The sequence below is a fragment of the Buteo buteo genome, chromosome 10 (genome assembly GCF_964188355.1).
Source record: "Buteo buteo chromosome 10, bButBut1.hap1.1, whole genome shotgun sequence".
NCBI classification, from domain to species: domain Eukaryota; kingdom Metazoa; phylum Chordata; class Aves; order Accipitriformes; family Accipitridae; genus Buteo; species Buteo buteo.
In genome coordinates this window covers 21,542,048-21,554,204 of record NC_134180.1, presented here as the reverse complement: position 1 = coordinate 21,554,204, position 12,157 = coordinate 21,542,048, and the positions used below count along the sequence as shown (strand labels likewise).

General features: G+C 34.9%; 1 protein-coding gene across 1 annotated transcript in view; it reads left to right on the top strand.

Moving 5' to 3' along the window:
• The window catches only part of CDC73 (cell division cycle 73), a 130,241-nt gene that overhangs the window by 101,902 nt on the left and 16,182 nt on the right, over positions 1 to 12,157 (top strand). The window contains exons 11-12 of the mRNA XM_075038896.1: positions 8,791 to 8,848; positions 11,921 to 11,956. Of these exons, the coding sequence (XP_074894997.1) occupies positions 8,791 to 8,848; positions 11,921 to 11,956 (94 nt within the window). The remainder of the gene's footprint in view (positions 1 to 8,790; positions 8,849 to 11,920; positions 11,957 to 12,157) is intronic.

Here is a 12,157-nt window from a genome sequence, read left to right as displayed (position 1 = left end):
CAATTGCTCACTGCCTACTGACGGCAGCCCAGCCAGTCCCTGAGCAGTGGGTTGCCACCCCCTGGCCAACTCATGCCAGTTTTATTGTTAAGCATGATGTCATATGGTTTGGAATATCCCTTTGGCCAGTTGGGTTCAGCTGTCCTGGCTATGTCCCCTCCCAGCTTGTTGTGCAACCCCAGCCTCCTCACTGGCAGGGCAGTATGAGAGGCTGAAAAGTCCTTGACTTAATGTAAGTACTTGCTCAGCAACAACTAAAACATCGGTGTGTTATTAACATTATTCTCGTACGAAATCCAAAACACAGCACTATGCCAGCTACTAGAAAGAAAACTAACTCTATCCCAGTCAAACCCAGGACAGGTATGGAAGAATAATATTAAAACTTCTTTTCAGTGAATAGAAAGGAGAGGAGATCACATCAGGATGAAGTACAACTGGGGGAAAAGTGCTGGATAATTTGTTGAACAAGCAATCATGAAAAAAACCCAAGATATTTAATAGCTTCCTATGTATTAGAATTCTAATATTGCAGCATCTCCTGTTCTAGCGACACGATTCAGTATAACCGAGGGGAGTCTGCAAAGAGCCTCATCAGTTTCTGTTGCACTGAGGTGCTGAACAGCATCACAAAGTTAATTAGTTGCTTGGGTCTTGGTTCAGATTGGGATTTTTGGAAAAATATTCACACAGAAGTTAAGGATACATCTGCGTTCATTTAGGCACCTGCAGAGCTCTTGAAAATATTCTTCACACACAAAGCATTTCATGAGTCTTTCCAGAAGTTGCAAAGGAACCTTTCTGGGGTCTTTTAAGCCTTTTCCTCTGCAAATTTATTGCTCACTGACTGCAGGTGTTAAGTGGGATCTTCCCATTGCTCTGTACTGAGCAAGATTTTCTTTAATGTACATGTGGCTGTTCCCTTGAATAGCATTTCCAAAGCAGGATCCAAATAGAAAAACAACAGTGCTTTTCTATGTATGTTTAGAGTTTGCATGTCAGCAGTGCTTTTATGCAAATGAATTGTTCGAGCCCCATATTTTGTGATGTTTCTGGTGAAAACCCACTTCATATAAGCGACTGATACTTGTGGTTACAGGTAGTATTGAAACTAGAGATTCACAAATGTGTGAAGTTGAAAGTTGGAGACTAAAACATTAGCAAATTGTAGTAAATTCACAATTATGCAAATTCTAGTTCTACTGAATCAATGTGGCATATTCTGATCTTGGTATACAGAAAACCAGTAGTGTATAAACCTTTGCACCTGACTTTTGAGAAAGATAAAACAAACCTTTTATTCTCAAACTGTGCCAAAAATCTTACCCATTGCTAACTAATATGCGTGAGGCTGCTCAGATAATTAACCCAAAGGGAAAGAATTCTAAGCAAAAATAATGTTTTAGTGATGTCTGCTTCTGTCTTTTCACTCAGTTCAAGGGAATGAGTTGTTTAAATATAGGTAGGTGTATTATAGACAGGCCTTTATTTTTAAAACAAACAAAACCTCTGGAGTTTTCTCAGGATTAAGAGTAGTTGTTTTCTGATGAAAACAGCTTTTCCCCAGAAAAATGGAAGTGCTTACATGTTTAATTTGGCTTTGTCAGCAACATTCCTCAATACTAGCTCCACAGTCTGAAATTACATGAGTAGATTAAATTCAAGACTAAGATCTTAATTTTAATGATATTTTGTGCAAGGATAAAGATGGCAGGAGCTGTAGCACACTTCGTGAAGACTGTTCAGGAATGTTTTGAAATCTTAGCTTTAGGGGTAAAATTTAAGTTTTAAGGTATCTCAGTAATTGATGCTTTGATTAACTCTTTCCAAAAGCATCTCCAGTCATTTTTATTATTATTTTAGCATATTCATATGGTTTTCTCCCTAATTGATCACTAGTCACTACAATATTCATTTAGATTCAGTTGTAATTTGTGTTGCTTAGAACCATTTTTCTTTGCAGAACCAGAATATTGCCTAAGCTATTTATAAGCAGTCCAGTTAATGCAGTCATATTTTTCCATGTTTAAAACGAACTTCTTTCAATCTGGTTGTAACAAACAAGAAATTGCAGTGAGCATTTTTCATGTCTTGCAATGAAACTGATCTCGAGGCCTATCCTGCTACTGAAGAAGCCATCAGTCCTGTTCTTTATTACATTTTACAGTGTCAGTGTTCCAGAATTTGAGTAATCTTGTCAGTTTTAATGCTGTAACGGATTAATAAAGGACCAGATTTGTAAAGAAAAGTTTAATTTGAATGCTGTGGAATAACAAGTATTAGTATTTCTAAGTTTCAGTTAGTCCCTTGATGACATCAGCATAGTTTTATTTCTGCTACCCTCCCTTGATTCTCCTTTCTCCCTCTCCTCCATCATTGTAATGCTGTACTCATTCAGAAGAGACTGTCTACATCCGATTTCCTTACACTTGCGAAATTTGTTATAAGTACTAACTTTAACAGTATTTTGAAAACTATAATGAAATTTGCCTTATCTTTGTAAGAAGGTGGGCATCGAAGTTTCTTCCTTGCAACTGAATTTGAGGATTGGCAGTCTTCCATTGGTATTTTTCTTCAAACTATGCTTGAAGAGACATGATCTTCAGTATAAGCAATTTTGTATTTTGAAATAAATATGAATTATAATTTTGACTAACCCCTTTTGTCTTGTCATGTAAGTTTTTTTAGTTGTTGAAGTAGGAAACAGTGAAGCTATGGTGTTATTTTCCTTAGGCAGTTGGTATCAGAAGCCTTTGATAAATAATGGTAAACTTTTCCCCTTTTTAAATTCATTCTACAAAAATACTTTTAATTCTACTTAAACTCCCAATCTCTTTTCTAGACTATATGGAAGTTGAAACTGTAAACAGTAGAAATGACCTTTTTATTAGTATTACAAGCATTGGAAGTCAAAATCACTGTGGTATTAGCAGTATTTGCACAATAGTTAAGATCCTGTTATCAAATTCTTTTTTTTTTTTTTTTTTTTTACAGCATAGTTTAAAATTAGGAAGGCAGTTAAAAGCTTGCAATTTATTATTTAAATATCTGTCTTGGGGGACTGCATATGCAGATTTGTGTGCATAGAGGTATTCAAATAAGCTCTACCAGTTTCATGTGTAAATAAAATGATGTGAAACACTAGTTAAAGTTAAAATATTATTATAATTTTCTTGATATGAACAGAAGTCGAAGAATTATTAGGAAGACTGCAGAGGCAGAGCAACTCAGTTGGATTGTTTTGCTTGGTTCTTTGGAAGATATACTGCTCCCCCCGCCCCCGGCTTGTAAGGGCTTTAAATTTTTAGAGCAAAGCCCTATGTTTTCAGAATCCAAGCTGTTTATATGAAATAGATAGATGTTTCTATCAAGCTTAAATTAGGGCATCTGGACCATTTGTTAGATACCTGTTTTTGAAGTCATCCCATTGTTTTGGCTGTTTGTCGTACATCGATGTACACAAGATTTAATTTCTAGAAAAATAATATTCTTTTAAACTATGCAGTAGTTTTAGATTTTGCCCTAGTTCTTTAGGGTGGCTTTACTAGAATTTTCAAAGGTTCAATACTGCAAGTTGCCTAATAATTTTTAGATTTATGGGTAAAGATCTTGTACTAATTTAAATGTTATAAAGGAACAGGATAGAAATTAAATTTACTAAATTACAAAAGCCACAAGATGGCATCAAATTGTCAATTCTATCCGTTGCTCTTAACATTTTTTAAAAGGTCAAAATATTACAGACTCTGTGGATCTCTATATAGAAACCAGTTGGGATAGTGAATGTGCAATGAAATAGAGTTTTTTTCCTTCCATTATTTGTACCTTGCAAAGCCACAATAGGAAACTTTTAATAGCTTTTTTTATGCTTCAAGAGAGTAAACTAGTGGGTGTATGAAACGTGCCTCCAAGAAAAAATTCTACCAATATAACATGTTCTATTGCTTAAAACACGAGGGTTCATTTCCTAAAACATAGATGAGTTTGTTCAGGCAATTTCTGATTCCATTCTGTGAAATGAGTGGAAGTAACTTCACTATGGATGTTAATGCTCATTTAGACTTAAAAAAAATACTCGGTATCTAAAATACCTTTTTTTTTTTTTTCATAAAATCTAGAAAAATACTAGTTGGGTCCTGGTATCAGATGAATATTGGTAATTGGCGATTTTTGCAAATTAACACAAAGAATGATAGTTTTATTTTTTAATTAAAAAGGTTAACAGACACTGTAGAAGGTTTTAGAAGCTGTTAAAAAAAAACAAAAACCAAACCAACATCACCACTCACTATTGGATAACTAAATAAAACTATAGATTGACCATAGTTTACTTTTCTGTTAGATAGGGTTTTTTTTGTCTGTGTAGATGCAGTATCTCAGATTTACTGTTGCAAGTAATAGATCTTTTAAAAGTTGTTGAACTTGTTACATTAAAACGGATTGAGGATGCAATATATTGGAGGACAGACAAGTGTGGTAAGAATCTGTCCAAAACAATTTGCATCTTCATAATACATTACAACTTGCCTGTATAATGTAGAAGCAGAGAAGAGAAAATTAAAGCACATGTGGAAGGAAAGATGTGAAGTAAGCTGTATACAGAATGTACAGATTTAAGGGACTTTAGGCAATAGACCTAAAGCTTCTTATTATTGTAAACATAGTTTACACTCACAAAACATATCAGAGCACATAGCAGTGTCTGAAATTAAGACAAACGTAGAAATTGTATGAAGGAATGAGGGAAGAAAAGAACACACTCAAAGCTTGATTTCCAGGGTGTACAATAATAGCAGAAGTCAGTTGTCCTTCAGGATGTGAGTTTTTTTATTCATTGTTTGACTATAAGTGGGAATCTTGATTTTTTTTTTTTCACATGTACTAATCTGTTTTCTATTCATGCATTGGTTTGCAAACCGGTATTTTTAGGTGTTTAGGTAGGACAATGCTAAATAGCAGAAAGCATACACTAAAACAAAAACAGTTTTTGAGCAGGGATTTTGTAAATGTCTAATATGATAGGAAACATTAGTACTGAAATGGAATGAATTCCACTGAAAAGTATATACAGCGGTGTATCTGTAGATGATGCAATTGAAATCTAGGAAGGTATGAAGCTTTTGGTATCTGTTTTCCTGATTTCATTCTATCTCAGGTTGTCGCTTCTGAATGGTTAAATACTCATGTATTTAATGTAAATTATAAGTAAAATACATATAACCTTCTATGGTAAATCAGCACAACTAAAAGTAATATGGTTTTGATTAAAATATGAAGTTAAGTGGTTGTCTTAAAGAAGATTTGTATTTTTCAAATTACATGGTTTTGTTACTAAATTAGTTTCAACTTATGAATATTCATAATATACTCCTTAGCGGTCTCAAACAGCTTATGCATAAGAATTAGGTATGCCATCTTCGAGCAAAACTGTGAAGTGTTCAGAAACTTTGAGGAAATGAATGTTCTTTAAATAGCTAAACAGTGATTTCTGCTGCTTCTGATGCTTAGGGTACAGCTGCACAAACAAAAGCTCCCCTAACTGGAGTTTGAATTTGCAGTGTGCTAGTTACTTAAGAGTAACTTTTACATTAAAAACTTCACATTTTAACATTTGAAATATCTTACTGTGTGCTCACTGAGAAATAAGCTACTGTCTTTACAAGGGACATAAATTACCAGCAGCACTTACCTTGTGTAGTTGAATGAACCAGCTATGAAGTTTACTCTGTCAACTATTTTCTTTTCCTCTGGGAGAAATCCTAGCGCATACTTCTCTGTGGTTATACCTGCCTTGTAAACAGAGCTTGTATCATAAATCAGTGTGTTGTCATAGAGATATAAGTTTTCCTATTTGAATGCTTTTGAAAAGCATTAATTCTGTATCTAAACTTGGCATCTTTTGTTTTTAGAACAATGTGAAATGTTAGCAAAATTATCCTGCCAATGACTTTCTTATTGAAAGCAGGCTTTCTTCTCCACTTAGTGTATCTTGTCAACCATCACTGCTCTGTCCTTTTGTTTTTTCCTCATCTAAATAGTATATACTTCTCTCCTTACAAACCATTTAAGAAATGCGTGGTTAAAATATTGATCAGAGCTTCTTTTCCTACATTGTCTGCAGTTTTTTACATAGTAGGAAGTGAAGATTAGGTCACTGATAATCATAGATATGTAAATCAGTTACAAAAGATACATGTTATGCCTTCTGTAGGTAATAACTGAGCTTCTGTGCTAAGATGCCAGAATATCAGGAGGTGTGAACAGAGGTTCATCCATGAAATTATCACAGTCTAAGACAGTGATTTACAGAACTAACAGCTGTGACCTCCATCATTATTGATTTGCATAAATTGTTCTTACAGATAGAAGGTCATAGGCATGGAAGGAGTAACTATCTTTTGTACCTTCTCATTTAAATGAATTTATTTCCTATCATTAATCAGATATTTTTCTTGTGGTTTTTTGATAGGTTTTTTTTTTTTTATGTGCTTCTTGTTGTTGTTTTGGGGTTGGGTTTTTTTTGTTTCAGCTGCAATGTTCTCAAAGCCCTGTCTTTTTGTTTTAGGCTTCTGCACTAAGTTTCGAGTTAATCACTGTAGAGAAGACTATTCAGAGGAAATTATGAAAAACTCCCAAACAGATAATTTGCCAGTTATTTTGTTAGGCTTGATTCTTTGTATATTCTGGTGCTTTATGGACATTTTGGGGAAGAGGAGAAATCACAAGCACAAGTCATATGGAAACTAAAGCAAAGCTGTGGTTATAATTTGGTTATAATTCTTAACCAAGAATTTCTAAAAACTCTAGAATCTTTAAACCAGCTTCAGGTTCCCTCCCTTTATTGCAGCTACCATAGGACTGCAGGATCTCTTTGAGACATTGGAGGCACTGAATAAGTGGAAGGGGAGGCACAAAAGTTGCATTACTGATTCTGTAGGGGAGGAAAGAGGAGTGGATGTGTGGGACTGCAGACAGTAATAGTTAAGCATCCAAACTGAATTGGATTTAGAAACTTGAAACTTAGCATTGCAGGAAGTGATGTTTCTTTAGCTTGATGTTTTTCTTTCCATTTCATAAAATGCTGTGAATTTAAGGAGATATTATGGGAGAATTCTTGGTGTTTCTTCAAAATGTGTAATTAGTGCACCACAGGAACAGTCTTTTCACACAGAAAATGACACTTGTCTATAGAAACGAAAGCAAAATGTTTTATTTCCACTTTCTTGGTTAAAAGAAAGGTGATGTTGCTTCAAAGAGCTGCTGTTTCTCAGTCACAAAGCTTTTCTCAAAGGTAGTCAGCCTTTCCTGCTGCTCTTCTTTTAGAATGTGGTATTTTAATTTTTATCATTTTCTGAGTAATTTTTGTGAAAGGACACGGGCAAAAATACCTTTTCTCAGATACTAAAAAAGTAAGTCTTAAAATAACAGTTACTGACTCAAGTGCCCTACATAGATGTTGGTATTTTAATAATCAGAAAAGAGTACAGCAAAATTTGGGAATAATCCATTTCTTGCAATGCAGGGTTAAATCCTTACACTGAAGATTAATAGGAGGTTGCTGCCTGTAAAAGTTATGAAAGCTGCGTGCTGTACCAAATGTCAGCTCCAGCCTATAGTAAGTAAACATAGGTGGCTTTGACTAAAGCTCAAGGAAGAGACATTTTGAGTAAATTTGTGTTTTCTAAGGGCTTGTCAAGTGATCTTCTCTTCTATTTGTACTTCACAGTTCTTGAGATAAAAACAGAGTTTTAACTTTCATGGTGGAAACTTGAAAGCAGTTGCTTTAAGTGTTATTTAAATCATGGAACTTGAGGCTGCTTGTGTGTAGTCCCCTGCTCATTAGCTTTTTTATTTTGAATTACAAAACATATTGTTATTTACGCATGGACGTACAAATGTGATAATGCCGTATTGGAGTCCTTTCCAACAGGTTTTTCCCAGAGTGGTTTCTGAACTTTCTGAGTGTCTCACAGTTTTAGGATATGCTTCATATAGCATTTAAGTAACTTTTAGATAGAATTCATGGTTTCGTGTTAAAAGGTTTTCTGTCAGCCTTGCAAACTGAAGTGGCTGGAATATATTAGCCTTTTTTTTTCGGTGTTAGTAAGATTGTTAGTAATACATGTTTTGTTCAGTGAGGTTTCACAGCAGTAACTGAGAACAGAATTTGTTCTTGCAGGAATTCCTTGTTGCTTTGGGACCAGACATGTGACCTCACTGTTCTCTTACCTGGTGTGTTGACTCTGCAGAGTTAACAAGAATAAATAGTAGTGCATGTCTTTTGTTGTTACATTAAGGTAATTGGATAAGGCATGAGCAGAACTAATTATCATGAGTGTGCTATTTCTGGGCACTAAAACTCTTCAAGGCAGGAATGCATTGCAGTTTCTTGGTCCTAGTTTTCCATCCAGAGCGTAAGCAGATGTTGTTTTGAAATTTCTGTAGCCAATTGCTTACATTTATGTTACTAACCCTTGGTGAAAGTGATCATAGGTAAAATGAAACAATACTATAAATAGAAAAGGTTTCTTTGAATATAGAAAAAAGTTTGATTGGCATTTGATGGTTAAAATGTAAACCTGTAAAAGCTTACGAGGTTGTCTGTCCTCACCAAGTCTGAAAAAGAATCTGTAAAGTTTTGAATATTTTCACTATTTTCTTTCTCCTCTTTAATGGAAATGTGTTGGCCTCATTTTCATGATACCCTCTGTACCTCTGTGTTCATTTAAAAAACCCGTGTACCTGACAAGAAGGCCAGCTATTAATGTTACCTCTTCTGTCTTTTAAAAGGAAGGTGCTTCTGCTCGAAAAACACAAACTCCAGCAGCACAGCCTGTACCACGACCAGGTAAGGTAGCCTACTATCATTTGTACTTCTGCTACAAATAAGTATGAGTTTCAAAGAAGTACTATTTAAAACTTTAGTTAGCTGAAGAATGAAGTGGGACTTGTTTATTTGTGGCCTTTAACTGCATATGTATTGGAAGTAACACATAACTTTTTGGTTAATGTTATACCATAGGGCTTGGGTTCATTCTCTTCAGTGTGTTGCACAGTTAGCCCGTTGAAATGATGCGCTAGTGAAATTAAAATGTGACGAACTTCTTGGTTGTTGACTTGGTAGTTCACAAATGCCAGCTCAAATCCATAATAAGAGCTGGTTAATACTCCAGGGAGAAACAACCTAAATAGAAAAGCTAATCTCAAGAAGAGATATATTATTACTTCTATTATGAATATATCAGAAATAAGTCTTTCTCTGAATGTGTTATCATTACTTCTTCACACTTCTTGGCACATTAGGTATTTGTAATGGGGCCAGAATCTTCAACTGGCTTTTTAATTCCCAGTTAGTAGACTTTAGCTACCAAGTCAATTTTCTATGTCAGATTGAATCTCAAATTGAGATTCAAAGACAGAATGATACAGGTACTTTGTTTTGTTTTAATGAGAAACACTTAGAGTTTTTAAAAGAGTGTAAGAATACAGACAGTGTATGAGAGGATCAGTGTTTCCAAACAGCTATGTGCATATCTGCACCTGGTTTATGTACTAAGAGAATTTCTGGTTTGATGAATGTAAGTCTCAAGTGAAAAGTGTTATGTAAGAACAAGATGATGGTTATAGTTGTTATGAAGGTATTGGAAAGCAGACATTACGGAGTTTTTTGGAAAAAAAAAAAAGCTACCTTTTAAAATTAATTGACTTTTTCTAGAAGTAGTGCTGGAGTACTGTATATTCTTGTGGAGACTACTATATGCTTTCAGCGTGTGCCTTGCGAATTCCTTGAGATTTATTAGTAGGATTTAATGCTAAGACTTAATATTGTAAAAATGATTCTTCCCCAAAAATCTATTCTAATACTGAATATTCTCAGCACACCTAAATGCTGTTGTGCACAGATTCTTCTGGGTTTTTTTTTGGTACTAGAAAGGTCATGCTACCTGTCATACTTATCTCACTAGCCCTATTAAGCATAATAATGCAAATGGAGTTGACAGACAGCAGTATGGAGAGGGTAGTAGTGGCAAGAATAGAAGTCTGAGTTGTCACAGGTCCCTATTGCTAGCTGTGACTTCATGGACATTAACTGTCAGAAGTGTATTTTTTGTACATTGTGTAGGTTATACTGATACTGTAGTTCTCTAAGACCAATCTAATCCATTATGTTGCCTCTATATTGTAAACTGAAGAGAGGTATAGTGTGAAAAAAGTATATGCTGCTTCGTTAAAAAAAAAAAAGAAGATTTCTCTTTCTGCCTGTTCTAGGATATTTTGGGGTTTGGAACTTTCAAAAAAATCAGTTGCTCTGTTCTTAGCAGTCAAAGTATTTAAAATGTGCAATTTCCAGGATGCTGCTGCTGTGCATATAAGCGTTAGTTGAATTGGACAAAACAGTTGTACAATACTGATTTGAAAAAATATTTGAGATGTGCTTTTAATTTAAGGGGTTTTTTTTCTGCATCTTTCTGCAGTACCAACTTTTCTACTAACCTGGCTTGGTACAGCTATCAAATTTCTTAAAGATGCTCCCCATTCCCTCACTTGGGGTGGGGAGGGGAGGAACCAGCTAATGTTGCCATGTATTTCAGGAACATTTTTACATTAAGGAGATATGTAGATTTAAAAAAAAAAAAAGAAAGAAAAAAATCACTGGGTAGGTAAAATTCATGTAGTTCAATATAGTGTTGCCAATTATATCTGTGCATTTGACACTGTCAGGAAAAGATAATTAAGGATATGGTCTCAATTTTTCAACAATGGCAACTATGTGTTGTGAATATACTGTTCTAGGAAGTTTCTGAAACAGTTGGTCTTAAATAAACATGAACCAGTTGGTGCTATGAAATTGGAAGTCAATTAATGAAATTTGTTGTGCATAGTAGCAGTTGAGACTTGAGTTAGTCTGCATCAATCTTTCTAGTACTCACCATTTTCTGATTTTGTGAATTAGGATAAACACATGTGATGATAATTATCAGGCACAACAGTTCTTTCCTTAAGCTAGGACTCCTGAAAACTGAACTATAAAATGTCTATTTGGAGGAAGCCAGGTTATTCAGTAATAGCACCAAAGTGAAGAAACATGTTTTTCCAACTTCGGACTGAATTATCTCCCATATTGAGGAAGTCACAACTTGGAAGACTGAAATGGAAACATTTTATTGGAGGGGGTAGGGGGAATTCTTTGTTTTCTGTCTGGCCAGTATTTTTTTCTTTGTGTGGGGTTTTTTTGTTTGGTGGTTTGGGGTTGTTTTTTTTTTTGTTTGGTGGGGTTTTTCTGGTGTTTTTTTTTGTTGTTGTTGTTTTTTTCTTGAGTGCTACCGTATCTGTCAAGTTTCACTGTTTCTGGCACCCAAAGAGGCTATGTAACTCAAACTGCAATCAAAAATTAACTGGAGTAAGCCTTAAATTCAGATTTTGATTGTTGAGAGTTCTGTATGTGTTAAGGATAGCTAAATCCTACAGATACCATGTACAGTAATAACTATTAATGAAAAGGTGAGGGTCTGTAAAGGTTAGTTTGTTATGCAACAGTCTTCCTGTTGGTTCAGCCCAATTGAACTTAAGATCTACAAGCAGTTTTTTTCAAGATTGCTGACAATTTTTGTCAATGCTATAGTGCGCCGACCTTTTGAGGAGGATGGAGAGGGATGACTAGTTTAAGTAAAATTAGGAGAGATTGACTCATGTCCTAACAAGTTTCAGACAGTCAAAAGCTGTTTGTCTTCTGAATACTGAGACCCAAATTATAAATTGCTTCTTCAACTTCGTGTATTGCATCTGTGAAAATGATCTAATGACGATAGTGTGACTCTTCTTTGTTCACTCCTGCAACTAAAAACATTGAAATGTTGCCTTACAATGATGTTTGTATTTATGTTTTAGTCATTCTGCCATATTTTCTGTTTTTTCTCAGTTTCTCAAGCAAGACCACCTCCAAACCAGAAAAAAGGCAAGTCGATTTTAGTTACATGATCCTTTTCATTTTTGTGTGAATTGTGCCCACTCTATCTTTTGCTGGAACCACAAGCAATAATATAAACAAGCAGTGGAATGCAGACAGCATTGTTTTGCTAAATATGGGTCCTACCCATATTTAGAGAGTCCTGATACAGGGGTACGCTTTTTTTGGTGAACAAAAACCTCAGTTTAG